This window comes from Pelodiscus sinensis, chromosome 9, assembly GCF_052426305.1.
Source record: "Pelodiscus sinensis isolate ZL-2025 chromosome 9, ASM5242630v1, whole genome shotgun sequence".
Classification (NCBI taxonomy): Eukaryota; Metazoa; Chordata; order Testudines; family Trionychidae; genus Pelodiscus; species Pelodiscus sinensis.
Window position 1 is genome coordinate 4,414,364 of NC_143060.1, and position 22,489 is coordinate 4,436,852.

General features: G+C 44.1%; 1 protein-coding gene across 8 annotated transcripts in view; it reads left to right on the plus strand.

Moving 5' to 3' along the window:
• MAST2 (microtubule associated serine/threonine kinase 2) overlaps positions 1–22,489 on the plus strand; it is a 306,028-nt gene that overhangs the window by 264,424 nt on the left and 19,115 nt on the right. For all 8 annotated transcript variants that reach the window (XM_075935891.2, XM_075935889.2, XM_075935888.2 and 5 more), the window contains 9 exons: positions 1,128–1,213; positions 5,298–5,506; positions 7,268–7,406; positions 9,151–9,283; positions 10,310–10,475; positions 11,912–12,013; positions 17,178–17,300; positions 19,283–19,392; positions 21,906–22,057. In XM_075935891.2, coding sequence (XP_075792006.2) covers positions 1,128–1,213; positions 5,298–5,506; positions 7,268–7,406; positions 9,151–9,283; positions 10,310–10,475; positions 11,912–12,013; positions 17,178–17,300; positions 19,283–19,392; positions 21,906–22,057 — 1,220 coding nt within the window. The remainder of the gene's footprint in view (positions 1–1,127; positions 1,214–5,297; positions 5,507–7,267; positions 7,407–9,150; positions 9,284–10,309; positions 10,476–11,911; positions 12,014–17,177; positions 17,301–19,282; positions 19,393–21,905; positions 22,058–22,489) is intronic.

Genomic DNA, 22,489 nt, shown 5'->3' on the forward strand with positions numbered 1-22,489 from the left:
TACAGCCTAGCAGCTGGAGTCAATAGAAGCAGGTGCAAGCCCCGTGGGTTGGGGATTGAGGTGGGAGTAGCGGGACTGGGGCCCTTCCTGCTTCACTGGGTCTCAGCCAAGGACCCTAACAGTGGTGGTACAGTCCACCACTAACTTGGGTGGAGAATCGTTCCGCAACATGCCAAGATCCTCGGGGTTCAACCTCCTGCTCTGGGCTACTTCCTACCTGTCTCCACTGGACTCCATCCAGGGTCCTTCCTCCAGATCCTCTGCAGTGTCTCTGGTGTCTCGCTGGCTGGTCTCAGGTCTGGTCCCACTGGCAGTTCATACCTCCTTCCTCCTCTGCAGCCAGCCCAGACTGAACCTCTCTCCAGGCCTTAATACCTGGGCTGCAGTCTGAGCATGCCCAGCAGGACTGTGGGGGCGGGACTTCCTCAGCCAGGTGAGCCTGGCTTCCCCTGTGCAGGGCTGGTACACCCCGTCACAGGAAGGAAGGATGACCCTGGGACTCTGAAGATCTGGATTCTGTTCCCATTTCGGCCACAGACCTCCTGTGTCACTTCGATCAAGTCACCTGACGTCTCTGCCTCAATCTCTGCCTGTTTTGAACTCCTTGGATGGAAGCAGCTCGAAAAGCCTCAACTATGTTGTTGTTTAAAATATTTCTGCTTATTCAGTACTGTCGGTTCTGGCAGATACTGAGCATTATTGGAAACTCAGTGTGCAAAGACTTCGCAAAGTTCCACGGTAGTTTAGAAAACAAACACCATTCATTACACAGTAGAAGGGAATTAGAAGGCTACCAGAGAAAGAGGGCGGGTCTCTGATCTAACAGAAATCAAAATGTAATGCATGTAGTATGAAGAATTAAATGGAAGATTTCAGATGAAAACGGGAAAATGTAGCAGGGAAATAATATCTCAAGGGAAAACAGACACACAAACACACACACACACCCTCTAGTCATAAACAAAAATTGCAGGAAAATAGTTTTTTGCTTTTCTGTAAATTTAGGAGTAAAATTAAATGACTTGTATTTTCTGTTCAGAAGTGAAGTTTTTGAAAATACGTTTTTTAAAAGTAGGCTACATCCTGGTGAACTGTAGAGAGGGAAAAATCTCTTCTTGATGTTTCAGAGCCGTGGAGCTCCTGCGCCGCCGAAGAAAACTCCCTCTGAAGAGGAGTTTGAAACCATTAAGCTAATCAGCAACGGAGCGTATGGGTAAGCTTTTCAGGTTGTCTGCTAGCATATTGCTTTTCAAGATGATGTTGTCATCAAGCCACCTGACAAAGAATTAGGCCTTTCAGACTGTTATTCTTGATCTGCCCTGGCCATCTGCTTTTGCTAATATTATACTACAGTTTTGACCTCAAGCCCTATTATGCTTGCTAAGTTTGCCTTTGCAGTATGTGGATATAATTAAACATACTAATATACACAAGGTCAATGTGACATTGGAGAGGTCACAATTGAGGTATGACAGTTGAGCATTATTCAGGGAAATTATCTTTGTGTAATGTCGTTTAGTTTACATTTTAGTATTTCTCAAAAACAAGAGTATAACAGTAAAATGCATTTGTTTGTTAGCACTACGTACTCAGACACAAGTTAGACACTTATTAATACCGGACGTCAAAGCGTAATTCCCCTGTGAAGAGCTGCTGTGTGAAAACGTCCTAATGTTTCATTGTGCCCTAAGGAGCGCAGAAGAGAGTCGCTCAGTTTACAAGTTAAAATACCAACTGCCAGCCCCACAAATAGAACCCAGAATGTGAAATTTGAGATCATACATTTCATTGATAAATATAATAGCAGAGATGTGATGTACTTAGACTTTTGTAAGGCACTTGACTTGGCACCCCATGACACTTGGATTTAAAAACTAGAAAGATCTCGTAAGGTGACACACATTGCATGGATGAAAAGCTGGCTGTAATTGTGAGGGAGGAATCATCATCGAATGTGGTTTCTAGAGCAGGGTTGAGCGTAACTGTTACTGCCGTGTGGGAGGGGGAGTGGCCATTGGTGGTGAATGCTCTCCTTTCTCCTTCGTGTCTCCCCCAAGTGCAGAGGAGGGAGGGAGATGCCTCCTGCTCCGCCTCCTCCTGCCACACCTCTGCCGCCATGGCTGCCAGAACTGAGCTGCCACAAACAGCCAGCTTGAGCTCTGGCAGCCGCTGTGGCCTGGCAGCCAGCGGGTTGCGGACCGGAAGCAGTCCATAGACCAGTGGTTGGGAACTACTGATCTAGACCATCCCTGACAGGTGTCTGTCCAACTTGTTCTTAAACTCTCCAGTGATGGAGATTCCACAATCTCCCCAGGCAACTTATTCCAGTGTTCAACCATCCTGACAGGCAGGAAGTTTTTCCTAATGTCCAACCTCAACCTCCCTTGCTGCAATTTAAGCCTATTGCTTCTTAACCTTAACTTCTGAGGACAGGACATGTTCACTTTTTTCGCAACTGTGTTACACTGTTGATTCGTTTTTAGCTTGTGGCCCACTGTGCCTCTCAGGTCCCTTTTCACAAAACTCCTTCCTAGGCAGTCATTTCCCATTCTGTATGCAGTCATCTAACTGTTCCTTCCTAAGTGGAGTATTTTGCATTTTTCTTTATTTAATTTCATCCTATTTGCTTCGTACCATTTCTCCAGATCATTTTGAATTTTAATCCCATCCTCCAAAGCACTTGCCACTCTCAGCTTAGTTTCATCTGCAGACTTGTCTAAGTAATTTTTAAATTGTTTGTTTCCCTATTTTGGCTTCTGATCTGACCTCATTTTCACTGCCATTCACTGTTAGATGTCCAATCGCCACCAACCTTCTTGGTGAAAAGCAAAACAAAGAAGTCATTAAGCATCTCTGCCATTTTCACATTTTTTTTATTATTCCCCGCACCCTGTTAAGTGACATGCCTCTCCTGTTTTTGATCTTCCTCTTCTAATGTTTTTGTAGAATATTTTCTTTTTATCCTGTATGTCTCTAGCTGGTTTGATCTCATGCCTTGATTTTTCTAATTTTGCCCCTACATACTTGTGTTATTTGTTTATAGTCATTCTTTTGTAATTTGACACAGTTTCTACTTTTTGTGGGATTCTTTTTGATTTCTGGGTCATTGAAGATCTCCTGATTAAGCCAGTGTGGTCTCTTGGTATACTTCCTACTTTTGCTGCGCAGTGGGATTGTTTGCTTTTGTGCCCTTAATAGTGTCTTTTTGAAAAAATGCCATCTTGGACTGTTTCCTCTGAGACTTGCTTCCCATAGGCTCTTACTTACCAGCTCTCTGAGTTTTCTAAAGTCTAATGGCTTGAAATTCATGATTTTTATTTTGCTGTTCTCTCTCCTACCACGTCTTAGAATCATGCATTAAAGCATTTTGTGATCACCTTCAAATTCTCAACCAGTTCCTCCCTATTTGTTAAAATGAAATCTGAAGCAGCCTCTCCTTCTGCAGCTTTCTCCACCTTCTGAAATTAAAAAAAAAAATGTCTCCAGTACAGTCCAAGAACTTGCTGTGTTGGTTTCCCATCAGATGTCTGGGTCGTCCACCAAGTCCTGCCCTTTGTATGATTTTGTTAGTTTAAAAACAAAGTCATTCACCTCCTCTTCTTGGGTGGGTGGTTTGTCGTTGACTGCTATCATGACATCAATCTTAATTTTTACCCCTTTTTTCCTTATGCAGAGACTTTTAACAAATCTGTCTCCTGTTCCCTTCTTAATCTCAGTCCATGCGTATATGTTTTTAATATACAAGGCAACACCTCCTCCCTTTTTTCCCAGACTATCTTTCCTTAGCAAGCTGTGCCTTTCTATACCAATAGTGCAGTCGTGTGTATTATTATTCCACTTTGTGTGTGTGAGGCCAACTATGTCATAGTTGTGTTTATTTACTAGCATTTTGAGTTCTTGCTTATTCCCCCTACTTCTCACGTTAACATACAGACAACTAAGATACTGTTTTGATTTCTCCTCTCGCTCTCCAGTTTTGTCTTTTCTCTCCCTTTGTTTCATGCTGTAACAGCTCATGCTTCTCCCCACCCCCAAGTTCTGACCCTTTTCCCAGGTCTCTGTGTGTTTGACTGGCCTGCGGGCTTTGGTCACCAGCCCTCATTGAACTTAGTTTAAAGCTCTATGTAGAGGTTAAGGCTTGAAATGGGGCGTGGTCTCTAAGCGCCTGCATGGTCGGAGGGTTCCCGAGCTCAGGCTGCAGCCTAAACATCAACATTACACAGAAACGGCCTCTTCTCCCGAGCCCCATGAGCCTGGGTCAGCCGTAGGTGTCTAATTACAGTGTAGATATACACTAAGCAGTCAGCAGAGGTTTGCTTACAGTCATGTCCTTGCTATATGTACCATACCCAACTGCTTGTGAAATAGGATCCTATGTTCAATATAATACAATAAGCCACTCCAGAGACAAGGGAGTAAGTGCTGATTCTATAGAGCAAGCAAACAGAAGGAAAACCTCTTTGCAAACTGTATCGTTAACGTGCGGCTAAAGAGGTGAAGTTGACAGACGTGAAAAGGGTATTTGAGCATAGGAAATCCTGCATCGTGTTTCAGCCAATCTAGCTCTAGTTCGTGGAGCTTGGAAGCAAGTTGCCCTGATCTCATTAATTTTAGGTCACATTTCAGTTGACAGGTGATTCTGGTATATACCGAAATGATGACCAGTATGTGCCTCTCCCTGTGTACCCAGGCTTGTGTGCTACATTCTTTGTGAGTTGTCTGGACAGCTGAAAGCGCCACAGTAGTGTGAGATTCCTGGTAAAATCACACAGGGCCCTCATGCTATTGCCGATGGAGGAAATGCAATTTTAATGTTATCATGTAAGAGTCTCAAAGTTGCTGCAAGAATCAGAGGAGAGGCCATGTTAGTCTGAATCTGCAAAAATGAGAAGTCTTGTGGCACCTTATAGACTAACAGATTTATTGGAGCATAAGCTTTCGTGGGCAAAGACCCACTGCATCTGACGAAGCGGGTCTTTGCCCACAAAAGCTGATGCTCCAATAAATCTGTTAGTCTGTAAGGTGCTACAGGACTTCTTGTTGTTTTTGCAAAGTTGCAAAAGCTTTCCTTTCATTTAAGGCTGAGCTAGCCTCCCTGCTGGGAATCTTATGTATGTGGAAAAGTCGGCATAGCCTTGCCTCATTTCTGACTGAGGAAAAGCATAGAGAGTTCTTGTTCTGTCACAATGTTTGGCCCTACAGATGTTCTGTGTAGTCAGAGATGCTGTAATGACCTGCACTCCATTGGTTTTGAAATGGTCTGATCTGCAGGTAATAACCCTTTGGTTGTTTTGTAGGGCTGTGTATTTGGTACGGCACAAGACTACCCGCCAGCGCTTTGCCATGAAGAAGATCAACAAACAGAACCTAATTTTGAGAAACCAGATCCAGCAGGCCTTTGTGGAGAGAGACATCCTGACCTTTGCTGAGAACCCCTTTGTAGTCAGTATGTTCTGCTCCTTCGAGACTAAACGCCACCTGTGCATGGTTATGGAGTACGTGGAAGGTATTTGTCTCAGACCTGAATATCTGGCTGTATTACTGAATGTTTGTTTTAAACACCATTAATTTTACATAGTGGCAATAATTATTTGTGTGTGTGTGTGTGTGTGTGTGTGTGTGTGTGTGTGTGTGTGTGTGTGTGTGTGTGTGTGTGTGTGTATAGAGTGAGAGACTGACTTTCATGCTGTGGTATCTCCGAGTGTTTTACAGATGGTCTTTAGGGTCACCCACCATTATTCTCTAGAATTGAACGTTGAGGACAAAATAGGCCTTCGTTGGATTCCCAAGATGACATGTGGGTAGACCCTTCATGTATGGGTCTGCTCATGTCTACACAGAAGAGGGTCCAGACCCTCCACAGCACCATTTGTTCTTGGGGACTCTGCGGGTCTGAGCTCCACATGTGGGGGAGGGAACGGAGATCAGCTTGGACCATGGTGCAAAGATGGGTCAGAAAAGTCAGTCCAGCCTGGAAGTGTAATATATGGCATGGGGAAACGTCCACTCCATGGGCCCCAGTGGCAGCATAGCAGGTCTTCCACGACGGTGCACCTTCACAGAACCACGTGCAGGGAAGCTGTGGGGGCTAGAGCCAATGGGGAGGTCTCTATAGGAGCATGGCTGCAGAGACTTCCTGGCAGGTATCTCTGGGGGGATTCGGTCATTGGCGGGGATGATCTAGGCCCTCATTTGGTTAGTATTAAGGTCCTGTCTCTTCCGCCTCATTTATTCCAGTTGACTATTAGTTGGTTTTGCTTCATAGTTCTATCTTAATGTAAACAATATATTTCCATTGGTATATAGAACTAATTTCCTGTGCCTAGCTTCTGTGTGTGGACTAACTAAATAACCACAAGGTGGAAACTAGCGCTATTGTGTCTCTGACACTTTAGAGAGATGGAGGCAGAATTTATTGATTGACAGGTTGACACATTTAAAATAAACTCTTATTTTGCAAATAGAGAGGATCATATTAAGCTGTGATGCAGCATTCTTTAAACAGCAAAAAGAAATAAAAAAATAGAGCTTAAATTCAGCCAGCCTTTGTGGCTATTTCCATCTCAGATTCATTTCCAACCTGGAAGATGAATGTATACAGCCATTGAGCCAGACCCTGCTAGCATTTCTCAGCACATAGTTGCATTGACGGCAGTTGGACTGCTCCCTTAAAAAGGCAAGAAAACTTTTGTCCGGGCTCTCCAAAGTGGAGAAAGCATTTCTTAGTAGACTTAGCAGCGCAGAATCCTAGGACTGGAAGGGATCTCGAGAGGTTGGTCCCTGTAGTCATGCAAAGCAGACAGACCCAAACTCCCTGAATCCTCCCAAGTTCAGCTTAGTCGTCCTCCTTTCCACTTCAGATAAGTTGAGTTCTGTGGACTCTCCTCTCCTGTGGTGGCTCCTATGAAGTCTTAGAAACATTGTCACTATCCATGGACCTCAAAGGCATCACTCTGCTCCTTTTTTTTGATGAGCTAGAGTTTGCCAAAATGTCACTGACAAAAATGTCCCCTAGTCCATCCCTTGCCTGGGGGACTATTTATATGGTTTGTGACGTGCTTTAGGTCCAGAAAGGCCTTACAGAAACTAGAGAAATGTAAATCACAGATATTGTAGAAATAAAAATTTTCTAAATAGTGTTTAGAATACAGGACCATGGGTAAGAAACTTTTGTGTATAGAGAGATGCCAGGGTTATTACCTGTCTAATGTGGAAGCTTAGTACTCGTATGTCTTTTCAGCATGCGATGTTTACAACTTTCTTCTAGGAGGAGATTGCGCCACACTCCTAAAGAATATCGGAGCCCTCCCTGTTGATATGACCAGGATGTATTTTGCGGAGACAGTGCTGGCATTGGAGTACCTACACACTTATGGCATTGTCCACCGGGACCTAAAGCCTGACAAGTATGGTCTGAACCTCTCAAGTTCAAATGTGTAGCGGTAGTTCTCTGGGATAAAAGTATAATTGCATGTTACAGGCACATAGCCAGTCTCTTCTCTGTCAAGTTTTCATGTTGTTTTTGACACGTTCAACTTCTTGTCTGTGCTTACATCATGAAAGAATAATTCCCTCACCATTGTGCACATGTACGCACATTCTTAGATTCCACAGTTTATTGTGATAAACTAATCACTAATTGTGACCTCTTATATGGCACCGGCCAGAGACCTGCCCCAGAATAACTCTTCGAGTGGAGCTTTTAGAAACAAACACCCAGTCCGGATTTAAAAATTGTGAGTGATGGTGAATCCACCATAACACTGGGTAAACTGTTTCAAAGATTAATTACTCAAAAAAAAAATCAAAGTTTATTAGAACTGGACAGGACCTAGAGAGGTCATCCAGTCCATTCCCCTGCCCTCATGGCAGGACCAGACCCATATAGACCATCCCTGACAGATGTTTGTCTTATGTAGGCCTTATTTCCAGACTGAATTTGTCTAGCTTCCAACTTCTTGCCATTGGATCACATTAGACCTTTCTCGAATAGACTGAAGAGCCCATTGTTAAATATTTGTTCCAAATTTAGGGACTTGTACACTCAACTTATAGGAATTTATAGACTCAACCCATAACCTTCTCTTTGTTCGGATAAACAGGTCCAACATTGTGAGGCAGGGTTTCTAATGTTTTCACCATTCTCATGACTCTTTCTGACCCCTCTCCAGTTTATCAACATCCTTCTTGAGCTGTGGCACTAGAACTGGACCCAGTGTTCCAGCAGTGGTCACTCCAGTGCCAAACACAGAGGAAATGTAACCTCCCTACTCCTGCTTGGGAATCCCGTGTTTATGCTTCCGAGGATCTCGTTAGTTCTTTCACTCGTGGCGTCACACTGGAAGCTTCAGTTCAGCTGATTATCCACCACAACCTCACGTTCTTTGTCAGAATTGCTGCTTCCCAGAACATGTCCTAAATTTAGCTCAGCAATCGTGTATGCTTCCATGGCTTATGTAGGAGGTGCACTGCAAACAGCCAGATCTCTCTACCCTGATTCAGCAAAAATCCCTAAAAATGCAGGTACAAAAGTTAACAAAAGCCCATCATTGTAGGGATGTTGGGCTGAATGGGATAAAAGCCAGGACAGCACTTAACTGTTCTGATAAGACCGAAGATTAAGCATGGAAAGAAAGACAGCTTATAATAACATTCTGTTCAAATGAGAGAGAGAGAAGTTAGGTGAGGTAATATTGTTTATTGGAACGACTTCTGTTGGAGGAAAGGAAAAGCTTTGTAGCTACTCACAACTTCCTCAGTTCTCCAGAGTTTTGTGTCGCGATTAGAGGTTTGTAGTGAGTCAGTCCTTTGGGGATGAGGTTTTGTTTCCTGAATCTGGTCAGAGAATGGCGCTGTTCACTATGGCTCCTTTCTTCATGTTGTGATGTTTCCTCGGGGTGAGTCTGGCTACCACACTGCAAACACTCCATTCAAAGACCTGAAAACAGCCCAGAAACAGTTTGAATTCCCAGCTGTCTTGATCTCATTCATCCCTCTTTAGTTGTGGAATGCACACAATCACAAACACACCGTCTATCTGAGACATTTTGCTAGACAATGCCATGTCATGACAGCGGGATCTGCTTTGCTCATTGCTTTCTGTAAGGATAGCAGTGAATACTGAATTATTTTCCTTCCTCTTTTCCCCAGTCTTCTGATAACATCCATGGGCCACATTAAGCTAACAGATTTTGGACTCTCTAAAATTGGGTTAATGAGTCTCACAACTAATCTGTATGAAGGCCACATTGAGAAAGATGCAAGAGAGTTTGTGGATAAGCAGGTAAGCTGAAGAATGCTTTTTCTAAAACAATTACAACTTTGAATCCGCGAATCTCCACAGCGTTTTGTAGACCTATTTCAGGTGCATCGATTGAGACTGATGTTTTCAGTGAGAGAAGATTTTTATGACCTGTAAATATAAGCAGATCATGGTTCAGCTAGGCACACTGCTGGGAAGTGATGCAAGTGCTGAGTACAGTTAAACTAATGAAACTATATATAGTATAGGTTGAGGCCCTTTGTGAGAGAATCAAAGGGTCTGTAGAAATCCACCTGACACTGTGGTATGTGATGAATGATGAAGACACAAGAATTTCATCTGATTCTGCACAAATAATGTTCTTTGGCAGAATTTTACCTTTATTTCTGCACAGACACACTTTTAGTCAAGAGTTCGGGATTTCAAAGTTCTGGTCTAAAGTGTACCAAAGCCATGGATGGAAAATTGAACAATTCATATTAGGGGTATGAGCAGGGTTACCTTGTGCCTGGGAGTAGCCCACCCCCAAGGCTGCCCCAAAGGGGCTGGGAGATGGCAACAGCCCCAAACGTGGGTCTGGGAGCCTCCTGCTACCAACAGCAGCAGCCCCCCAGGACTGGAGCTGGCAGCAGCAGCAGCCCAAGCTCCGGGGCCAGGAGCCTCCTGCCACCAGCAGCTCCAGTCCTGGGACTGGGCTACAAGCCTCCTGCTACCAGTGGCAGCAGCAGCCCCAGCTCCAGGGCTGCATCCCGTTTTGTAGATTAAACATTAGGGTAACCTAACGCTTAACCAGTTAACTGGTTAATCAGGAGTTTTCCATCCCTAAAGAAATGCTGAATGTGGAGACCGGTGACAGGTTATGCAAGTGTATCTAGTCTGGCTGTCACTAACTGGGGGCTATTTCCATGTGGCAAGGGCTGTGTTAATGACAGAAATCACCACCGGCTCCAGCTGAGGCAGCGGAAGAAGAATTCGGTAGAAAGAACTTGGCTTCTAACTCTGGCAGTTGGTAAATTAGCAGTTTCCTTTCTGTCCGTCCATCTTCAGGTGTGTGGGACTCCAGAATACATTGCCCCGGAAGTGATCTTGCGGCAGGGGTATGGAAAGCCTGTGGATTGGTGGGCCATGGGAGTTATCCTGTATGAGTTTTTGGTTGGCTGCGTCCCTTTCTTTGGTGACACACCAGAAGAGCTGTTTGGACAGGTGATCAGCGGTAAGTGTGTGTATCCTGTCTCTGGAGGGATTACTGTTAGCAGCTCACTGAGTGCCTGAGAAACTTGAAATCTGCTGTACTTCAGTGAAGAAAGACCACTTACGAAACCGACTTAATTGTAGAAGAACTAGTTTGATATTCCCTTTTTGGTAACTCGGCACAGCTGCTCAAAGCCATGGGCAGCTGGTGTGCTAGGCAGGAGAAGGCGTTGCCTTCCCAAGCCACCAGCCTGGCTCTGCCCCCAGAATGCTTATTGTAGGCATCTAGGGGTGGAGCATTGCTGCCCCCAGTGCCAGTGCTCCTGGCTGGGGAGGCTGGAGCCCTGCGCCAACAGTCCTCCCTGTGCTCCAGAGCCAGGGAGGCTAGGGCCATGTGCCCTCCTCCCTCCCTGTGCTCTGGGGCTGGGGCGCATGCACTCACCTGTGCTTCCCTCAGGATGGTGATGGGTGCGCACGGTGTGCTGCCCTGCTTCCATGTGGTGGGGGTGGGGAAGCGGCTTGGCTCCCATGCGGGCGGGGCCTCAGCAGAAGGGGTGGGGTTGGGCTGGGGCTGGGGGCTTCCGTCCCCCCAGCCCTACCATCACCGACCGCCCATGCTCAAAGCTCTTAACTTTCTTTACTTACACCGTCATCTGTATATATGTACAAGACCTCTATCACTATGCATAGTGCAAGGAGAAATGTAGCGTATAAAAGAAATAAGGATGCAGCTGGAATAGGCTTGCCTCTCAATAAACCTTACAGAAAAGAGAGAAAAAGGTGCTTAAGGTTTGAAAATTAGAAGAAAATGTTGGTGCAAACCACATTGACTATCACCCTTTTTGGTTAAAACCTAGCAAATGATAAGAGTTTATAGTGATGCAGAAAAAACACACTTGATGGAATTCCCATTTAAAAAAAAAGTACTAAAAAACAATTACATGGAAAAATGTTAAGTCCCTTTTTTTAAGTAATCCGAAATAAAAACTAACGTCAAAATAACACCGTGATAAAAAAATACAATCATTTAAATAAAGCAACAGCCTTTTCCTTTTATTTAAAAAAAAAAATCAATGAAGGACCCAAGAGCAACCCTGGGTATGTGTGCTAGCTAATGATTAAAATTGTTACCCTAAATGAGTGGGTATGAGATACAGCTGCACCCTAGTCATTCTTTGTGTTGCTATAAACGATCATTATTACATTATCATGTATTAAAGTTCTTATACTTTTGTTCCAACAATTACTGTGTGCATTGACGGCAGCTATGGTGAGTACTGAATTTATATGCGTTTTGGAAAAGTCAGCTCTTGAATGACAAGTACTCGTGGGGCTGAATGCAAATGCATTCCAATCGTGCTGTGGGAGAGTGTACCACTTCCTCCTGGGTAGAAGCATTTGTGGATTTCATGATATGTCTTAGAGATTTGTCTTTTTCAAATTGCTGTGTCTCCTCAGATGAAATTGCCTGGCCGGAAGGGGATGAGGCGTTACCCCCAGATGCCCAGGACCTCACCGCTAAACTTCTCTGTCAAAACCCTCTGGAAAGACTGGGAACAGGTACGGGCATATTCTTGTGAAAACACTCACCAGAAGCAATAAAAAGCTGCTGGTGGCATCACTGTGCTGTTGTGTGAAATGTTGGCTTTGTGATATCAACAGTGTGTGTTGTGTTTAGTGATAGTCTCAACAGCTTTCTGTCCTTGGGGACAGAGTGATCAGAATCCATGTGAAATGTGCGAGTGTCAGGGAAATACCTCTGTTTGTCTCTGAGTATTGTTGAAACCAGTGGTTCTCAATCTGTGGTCTGCGGACCTCTGCCTTCCAGGTGGTCCGTGACTTGGGCTCAGCTCCTCCCCTATTCCTTCCCCTGCAGCAGGGAGCCTATACTTCGCACTCCAGCCTCGAGTCCCCCCACCGGAAGGTTGGAGAGACAGCACCGGCTTTCTGCTGTGGGGGGTGGTGGAGAAAACCCCAAGCCTCGCTGAGTGATCTGGCTCACGGGGAAGAAGCAGAGCCAGAAGCCAATCTGCACACTGATGCTCCCCCTCCCGGGAACAGCTGCATGAGGACGTGCTGCCTGGAGGCGGCACCTACAGACAACTACCCTGCCCTGCTCCTCCTCCCTACCTGCCATCCAGACCTCGTACTCTCACCCCCTCCTGCACTCCACCTCCCACACTGATCCTGCACCCCCACCCTATCCCACTCACAGGCAGCCCTGTCCTGCACACTGAACTCCTCATTTTTGTCCCCACCCCAGAGCCTGGGGGGAGGGGGGTCCACAAAATCCGCTAATCCTGGAACCCCAGAAGAGTAGATCTGGCCTATGGAAAGCCTTGAACCTCAGTCCTCCCTCCTCTTCCCCCTGTGGTGCTGGCGCACCAGAGGGGTGAAGTGTCAGTTGGGGACCACATCAATGAGGTCTGGTGGTTTTTGGAGGTTTTTTTTTTTTTGCTTCTTGTGTGGTCCCCAACTGATTTTTCTGTGGGTTAGTGGCCCCAACCCAAAAAAGGTTCCCCACCCCTGCCATAAATAAAGAAAACATGGGAACCTTTTGTGTTGGTCATAAATTAATATTTTACTTTATTTAAAATGAAGTTTGATTAACATGAGAAGTTAAAGCCCTTTATCTGGTTTATAATTTAAGTTCGTATTTCCTTTCTTACTGGTTAAATTACACCGTTCTCCTCAGCTGCAGCACTAGCAAAACGGCTCGGGTGAAATTATGTAATTCATGGTGAGTTTCCATTAGCAACTGGTGGTCTGCTGAAAAGTTTGCTTTGAGCCAGGTGGGCCACAGGCCAGAAAGTTAGAGAACTGCTGATTCAAACAGATTTTGAATGAAATTCTCTTTGGTAAGGAAAGTGACTCTCCACATTGATGAGCAATTGCCAGCATAACAAAACAACGTTTTCCTTTAGCTGTGGGCCCTTTAGTCTTGTATTTTATTTAAAGTCAATTATGTAATGCAGAGTTCAGCTCTGGTGGCTACAGTTTCAGGCTTAATAGGATGGAAGTCGCCTCTGCGACTTGCTTCTGATTTAGGGTCTCTAGGAACACACAAAGACCACGCGTAAATTGCAAAGTACAAGGTCTCTCTGTTTTGCAAGTTTTATTGAAGTCATGGTTACCAAGCATGCAGATCTATGCATGAGTTACATAGTTATACTACACTGCAAAGCGGTTGGTTTCTTTAAGCACTTGTGTGTATACAGGTCACCTATTGCACTGAAAATTTTATCTTATGATGTTACACAGACAGTGCCTGGCGTAAACCCAGGTGTCTAAAAATACACGAGGCTAAAACTAGACCGTACATAATTTAATCTTTCTTTGATTCAGAAGGCACTTAATGATCTTGCGGTGCCTCAGGGACATCATTATCAACATCGATTATCATTAAAAGTGACGAGCAGTCCTGTGGCACCTTAGAGAGCATTGCATATGTTATGAGTTTTCGAGGGTAAAACCCACTTCATCAGATGTAGGTTTTACCCACGGAAGCTCATGGGTTAGTCTCTACGGTGCCACAGGACTGCTCGTTGTTTTTAACGTCACAGACTAACCCAGCTACTCCTCTGAGCAAAACTAACATAGTCCATGTAGAAGGTGGAGGAGATTGTGTCATGGTCATTACAGATTCACACACCTGGGAAGCTATTTTCTTTGAATAAATCTCTGGTTTCAACTTGACGACTTGTCTTCTGCCTCTTTTGCATAAAAGCAGAGTGCCAAGTGTGCAATTGCCTAATGTGCTGGGCTGCATCCTAGTCCCCGTTACTAGATGGAAATTTGAATTGGGAGATATCAGACATGCCGGTTAATTGAGCTTTCTGCTTAACTGAGTGTCGAAGTACACAGCTTTGACTGTACCTCTTTCCCCATCATTTTAGGGCACTGGGATATCCTTCAGTCTCTTATGTCAGTATTTCTTATCTCTGTGGTCTTGTGTGGCTAAGCTGTAATCATCAGGCCTCAGCATACAGACCTTGTGTTTCAGCCCTTTTTACTTAGAATAAATGAGTTAGGTATCTCTCTGCCTACTGATCAATTTTATATGTCTATAATTCTACAATTTAGTGCTATTGAACATGCAAGGATTATATATGACATATGCCAGTTAATCATAACCACACTATAAGTGAACAATAAACTAAAAACATTAGCAACAACACTCCGCTATATAATCCCCTAAAATCCAAGAACCTGAAGTCTACTGGGAAATTTCAAGTGATTAAGAATATCTGCAAGCAATGTATGGTCAGATTTAAGCCTTTGCAATCTCGGGCTTTCCCTTTTAAAGGCCATAGACGCTTTCAGCTAACTTCCACATGTGACTCCCGTTTCAACAATTCCTGCCTTTGCAGTTTCGTGGCACAGTTCCTCTTTTTCATTAACTCTTTGTGTTTGGTTCGGTTTTGCATTTCATTGAAATTAGCAACTTAATTTATACATAGCCTTTAAAAATGGTGATACAGCACAATGTCAGAGTGCACCTTTCGTGGCTGGGTGACAATGTGAAGTGAAGCTTCTCTGAGACAGCGATCTCCCGCTCAAATCTAGCCCCTGCTGGCGGTGGCTGAAAGTAATTGCCATCTTAATGATGTGCTTTGTTGTATGTAAAATTGTGGATTTGTTTCAGTTGCTGGTGGACAGATACCTTAGGGCATAGGGATGTCCAAAACTGCCACCACAGTGGGTGTCTTTGCTTTGCTTTCATCCACCAAACCTTAGAATCATAGACCCCCAGGGCTGGAAGAGACCTCAGGAGTCATCGAATCCAGCCCGCTGCCCAAAGCAGGACCAACCCCAACTCAATCATCCCAGCCAGGGCTCTGTCAAGCCAGGACTTAAAAACCTCTAGGGATGGAGACTCCACCCCCCCTCTAGGGAACCCATCCCAGTGTTTCACCACCCCCCTAGTGAAATAGGTTTTTCTAATACCCAACCTAGACCTCCACCACTGCAACTTGAGACCATTGCTCCTTGTTCTGCCATCTGCCACCACTGAGAACAGCCTCTCGCCATCCTCTTTGGAACCCCCTTTCAGGGAGTTGAAGGCTGCTGTCAAATCCTCCCTCAATTTTCTCTTCTAGAGACTAAATCCCTCAGCTTCTCCTTGTAGGTCATGTGCTCCAGCCCCCTCATCATTTTGTTTGCCCTCCGCTGGACCCTCTCCAATGCGTCCATATCCTTTCTGTAGTGGGGAACCCAGAACTGGACACAATATTCCAGCTGTGGCCTCACCAGTGCTGAATAAGGAGAATAATAACTTCTGTAGATCTGCTGGCAATGCTCCTCCTAAAGCATCCTAGTAAGCCATTAGCTTTCTTGGCTACAAGGGCATCGTGTTGACTCGTATCCAGCTTCTCATCCATTGTTATACCCAGGTCCTTTTCTGCAAACTGCTGCTTAGCCAGTCAGTCCCCAGCCTGTAACAATGCTTGGGATTCTTCCGTCCCAAGTGCAGGACTCTGCACTTGTCCTTGTTGAACCTCATCAGATTTCTTTTGGCCCAATCCTCTAATTTGTCTAGGTCACTCTAGACCCTGTCCATGCCCTCTAGTGTATCTACCTCTGCCCCTAGCTTAGTGTTATCCGCAAACTTGCTGAGGATGCAATCCATCCCCTCATCCACGTCATCAAGTAAGATGGTGAACAAAACCGGCCTTAGAACCGATCCTTGGGGCACTCTGCTTGAAACCAACAGCCAACCAGACATTGAGCCATTGATCACTACCCAGTGGGCCTGACAATATAGCTAGTTTTCTATCCACCGTACAGTCTTTTTATCCAATCCTTATTTCCTTAACATGCTGTCAAGAATACTGTGGGAGAGCATATAAAAAGCTTTGCTAAAGTCAAGGTATGTCACATCCACTGACTTCCCCATGTCCACAGAGCCAGTTACCTCATCATAGAAGGCAATCAAGTTGGTCAGGCATGACTTGCCCTTTGTGAATCCATGTTGACTATTCCTGATCACTTTCCCCTCTTCCAAGTGCTTCAGAATGGATTCCTTGAGGATCCCCTCCATGATTTTTCCAGGGACTGAGGTGAGGCTGACCGGTCTGTAGTTTCCTGGCTTGTCCTTCTTATCCCCCCCCACACACTTTGTTTAAAAAAACAAAAAAACACAACACTTTTCTTCTCTCATACCATGACTTTTCTGTGGACAAATATGAACAGTAGTTTCATTTAAAACATCCACACCGCGGCAGGAAAATGATTCTTTAATTTTGTTTTCTTTGAGTGTTCAAGCCCCAGAGCTGACCAACAAAGGTTGTGATTCAAGCAGATATTTTTAAACACAAGCCTAATTTTAACGCTATTGAATTCAGTGGAAGTACTCATACCTTCAAGAGCTTTGCTGAACGAGGGGCAAAAACTGCACATACACTTGGTGTGAACAATATAGCATTGAAATGTTTTTACTTAAGATGTTAATTTGTTTTCACTCTTGAGACTTACACTTCAGAATTATATTGGAGATGTTCCTTCCTAGCCAATATAGGCATGTGTTGTGGTTACATTTAGGGGGAAAGGAGGAGATTGTTGTGCTGTTTTTATCTGTCATCACAACATTGACAAAGAACCCAAATTGAGTTCCCTATGATTCTCAGAAAATGGGTGTTAGATGAGTGTACGTTTGTATTTTCTCCTGTGCCTTGAGAATGTCCTGCTATGTGAGAGCAATGTTAAAACAATACCTTTCTTTCAGGTAGTGCCTATGAGGTGAAAGAGCACCGGTTCTTTAAAGATCTAGACTGGAATGGATTACTTCGACAGAAAGCAGAATTTATTCCACAGCTGGAATCCGAGGATGACACTAGCTACTTTGACAGTAAGGAAAAAGAGCATCCGACGCAGCATGGGCTGTCTCATTTGCACCATGGGCCCCATTTCTTATGTATAGTTACTTTATATTTTGTCAGTTGCTTCATAAAAATTATCACCAACTTAATAAAATATATTTAATTTAGATTTCATAAAAAGTCCCACACTGAGTCCCGAGAGAGGAGTTAGTTTGGAAATGAATCAGAATTGCATGAAAATTATTCCATGCTTCGTTGGTATCGGTGACCAAGTTATATCCTGTTCCACAGGGTTATCAAAAAATTCCTTGGAAAAATGTTACTTCATTTACAGAGGTATTTAGCTGTGTATGGGGAGGCATTTTTTGTTGTCTCCACATTCTGTTCACATGACAATCACCGTGCTGGGCAATATTAAAAAATGACTGCGACCAAGCACATCAGAAGTGATGCCTTTTCCACTCCACTTGCGTGTTTCTGCTCTACAGCTTTGGGGGGATATTAGTTTTTCACAGTTTCCCCACATATGAGTGGGAAGGAAAGATCCGTTGCAGTCGATCAGGACTTATTGCAACCGTTTTCACTGTGAGGGTACAGTACCTTACTGTAGTGGCGCTGGTTGAAATCCTGTGGTTAGAACATGGCTGTCTAGTGCACTGGGGTGATCATACTAGACCTCAGCCTCTAGCGCTTTGGTTCTGGACCAGTGACAGAGGGGTATAGTGCAAGGGCATTGAGCTCATTCCCTGGGGGTAGAAATGCCTTGTTATTTTTCTAGCAAGTCCTAGCGTTGACAAGCTGTGCAGACAGCAACCGATGCCCGGGCATGCTCAGCTGGATAGAGGAATTCCATGGCACGAGTCCTGTGCTGGGGAGAATTCTCCTGTCATAGAGGATCTTTATATGGACACCAGAAACCTGAGATGGCATTACTATCAAAAGCCCTTGTTTACAGAGATTTATAACTCTTGAAAGAAGTCCTTTCTGGCTGATGCCATGCAGCAAAGATGGTTCAGCCTGGGGGTCTCTTCCTCTTTATTTCCCTTCCCAAATTGTAAACATTTACATTTGGCTGATTTATGATCACAGAGCTCCAAAATATTTTTGGGTGGGCACTTAGAAATAGCTTGCCATTGGTGGGTGGGAGAAGAGGAATAGTTTTTAAATAAATGTGTCACAAAAACTTTGTGCAGTACTAACTCCGTTACATTGAAAATAGCAAGACAGAGTAAACTGCCTTCCCATTTCCTTTAATAGGGCTCTTTGTGTGAGTAAGCAATACGTTTAGTACTTACGATGACTAGAATCGGGCCCATCTATATCCTCTGCTGAGGATCAGTCACTTTTACAGTGTAATATGTCTGAGGTGTAGTACATGTTGGGGATGTCAGTGGATAGTCGAATACACAATTAACCGATAAGCCTGGACTTACCAGTTAATCTTGTTGATTATGCACATGTCCCCCTCCCCTCCCACTGCCTCTATATTAGAGGCAGCAAGGGAAAAGAGGCAGGAGTTGGCACACATGGGGAGCCAGCTTCTAAGCCTGCTCTCTGCGCATGCCGGCTCCACTGAGCCGCCGGCTCCCTGCTTCCCCTTCTGCCTCCCACAGAGGCAGCAGGGGAGGGCAGGCAGGAACCTGCTCCCCACAAACACCGGCTCCTGCCTTCCCATCCCCCGTGTGTAACTGCTAACATTTCAAGTGGTTACACATTTATTCAAATATCCAATAGCTAACATCCCTAATATATGTATAAAGGAATAGGAAGATCAGAATTTGGTATATTTGAAGTCTGTACGCATGCACGGTTTTACTGAAGATATTCTTCATGATCAAAAATACTCAGTTTTACGACAAGCAACCTTTTCAGCTGGACAAATAGGAATTGCTTTGTGCAGACTGATCCTGAGAGCCTCAGTTATTGTTTGATATACTTTATAGAAAATATAAAGGGCACGGACTCTCTAGGTGCTGGTTAATTATACTGTGATTTGTACCTTTGTTCCTAGCTCGCTCTGAACGGTACCAACATGTAGATTCAGAAGAAGATGAAGACACAAATGATGATGATCATGTAGAAATTAGGCAGTTCTCATCTTGCTCCCCACGGTTCAGTAAGGTAAGGGCGTGTACTGGCTTGTTTAAAATGTTATTTTTTTTCTGTTAGTCGTAAGTTGTCCTTAAAAAAAAAAAAAAAAGTGTTGAAATAAAATGAAGGGACCACAAAGTCTTTAGCACTCATTGAAGTGTAATGGTTTAGATAGGAAGGGCAGTGCACCATGATATGTCCCAGCTGTCTGTACTGCAGTAGTTTATCTTAGCAATGGACTTTGTTCACTTGGTAGTATTGCAAACCTTTCTCTTAGACCAGTGTTTCCTGATTTTATTTGGCCACGGAACCCTTTTCAGCTTAAAATAATTTCAAGGAACCCCTAGGGTTCCCAGAGTAAAATTTGGCAAGCAAAAAAAAAAAAATTTGGTTAAGCAAAAAGACCTGCAAAATACTCTGTCTCTTTAAGAGGGGGCGGGGTAATGCCGCATTCTCGCTGAACCCTTACTTTCGCTTTGCGGAACCCTGGGTTCCACGGAGCACCAACTGGAAACACTGTCTTAGACTATTCCTGAAAGAGCAGATGGGCTGCCAGAGGTCTCTGAATAGCTCAACTATTATTATTAAATAAGAAGACAAGTCCAGTTTGTGAGGGGCTCCATATGACGCCCAAACACTTTCCCCATGCATGTAAACAAACCTGAACTTGTAAAATACAAAGAAATCGTCCCTCCTTCCTGGGCCTGTTCTTGTTACTAAGTATTACGTACAGTCCCCTGTATCATAGCATCATAGAAATGTAGGGCTGGAAGGGACCAGGAGAGGTTAGCACATCCAGTGCCATACCCTGAGGCAGGCCAAGTAAACCTAGGCCATCCCTGGCAGATCTTTGTTCAGCCTGTTGTTCAACACATCCACTGCTGGAGAGTCCACAGCCTTCCTGGGAAGCCTGTTCCAGAACTGAATTTCCCTTGTAGTTAGAAAGTTTTTCTTAACAGCTAACCTAAATCTCTCTTGCTGCAGTAAAGCCCATTACTTCTTGCCGTACCTTCAGTGGACATGAAGAACAGTTTATCACTCTCCTTTTTAGAACAGTGAAAGGTACTATCTTTCACTACTCTACTAGAATGCACCTCCGACCTTCTCTGGGCACCTGTGTCAGGTATCACACGGGTCTAACTAGATGTCACTCCATGAACGTCTGTGGGGTTGCTCCTGGTTTACATCCCTATTAAATAAGACTGAAATTAGACCTGAGAATTAGTTGGGATCTTTATCAGGTTTTTACAGTTCCATAAATCTTTATTTCCTTTTCCGCTGGATCCACCTGTTATTCATAGCAATTCATCTCTAAGCTGCAACGTCAGTATTTTGGACACAAAGGGTACATCTACACTGCACATTTATTTTGAAATAAGCTATTCTGGAATAGTTATTCCGAAATAGCTTATTTTGAAATAGCACATCTACACTGCAGGAGATCCTCAAAATTAGTCCGAGACAGGCTTCCCCAATGTAAACATGCTATCTCGATTTAGAGCCCCAGGAGGCAGTGGGGAGGAATAACTTAGAATGGCCCTGATGAGGGACTATTTCAAAATAGCAGCAGTGAAGCGTCCACACATGCTTTATTTTGACGTAGATATTTCGGAATAGGCATTATTCCTCATAGTGAGGTTTACAGATTTCGGAATAAGCCATCCATTATTTTGAAATTATTTTGAAATAATGGAATGCCTGTGTAGACGTGCGCATTGTTATTTTGAAATAACACTAGTTATCTCGAAATAACGGTACAATGTAGATGCACCCAAAGACAGCAAGTTCACTGCCATACATTTCTGTTAAAATCCAGCAAATGCGACATCATCTGTAGCTCGTTATATTTTGAAAATCTTGTCTGACAGATCAGTCCAGTAAATTATTAATAACTTTCTTGTTGAGGTGCTGAATTTTTAATAACAGCATTTTTATTAATCTTGTCTATGCAAATCAGGTCCACAATCAAATACCATTTTAAAAGCATGGATTTTTTGTGGTTAATTGTTTAATTATTTAAAATACCACTGTATGGCTCAAGGATGCATATTGATTGCCGCAGCACATTCTTTAAAGGGAGAAGGAATTTTCCCTTTGCTTTTGTTAGAAAAGGTTTGGTAGAACCACAAAATGAAATTAAGTCCGCCGCAGGACATGGACTTGAGTTTGTGCGGTAAGATGTCAAGATCTCAATGACAGCTTGCAGCACTTGTAGAGCTTGTGTAAGCAACTTATCTTAAATTTTAGTATCCACATGGCTTTTGTAGCTCCACAGCACACTGTGACCAGAATGCAGCTGGCAGGTGTTACCGCAGAAGGGCCTAGCTGACAGTTCCAAAACTTGCCTCTTCCCTTCTCCCTGGTGTACACCGACTGAGCATATTGCATCTGGGCTGGGTCCTACATTAGCAAAGCAAAGAGCAGTGCCAAGTGCAGGTTTTCAACCTAGCTTCCATTCTGGGAGAGAAATACCCGTTGGTTAGAGACGGGCTTGCAGGACTGTTTACTACGTGCTTCACGGCGCTGGATCTTGCTGTCTGCAGGTATACAGCAGTATGGAACGTCTTTCCATCCACGAAGAGAGGAAAACCCCACCAACTAAGCGCAGCCTGAGTGAGGAAAAAGATGATCGTCTAGACAGCCTTGGGGGTCTGAAAAGTCGGGACCGCAGCTGGGTGATTGGCTCTCCAGAAATGTGAGTTTAGTAGACAACTACTTTTATTTAGTCACAAAGGAGGAGGATTTGTGGTCCCCTCCTCCCCCAATCTGCTTGGACATTAGAAACTCTTCATATGATAGAAGGGCAGAGTCAGAAGAGGTGGATAAATAGCTGCAATTAAGTATAAAATCTCTGTACTACTTAAAAGCATCTCATTAAGCTCTAGCATTGTTAGCTTACAATGCATATTTAAAATCAGGTAAAAGGTATTCTGCCCCTCAGCAAAGCTTCATTCTTTCGAATAGCATCTCAGAGATGTGCCTGAACCAAAATGCCCCATCCAGACATCTCTGAACTTCCAGGGGCTCATGATCCAGTTCGGCCCACTTCCTCTCTTGTCTTTCCACAATTATGAATGCCAGAAATCATCGTGTCCTGTCAGCTCTGCTGTTAGAAAAATGGAATAAT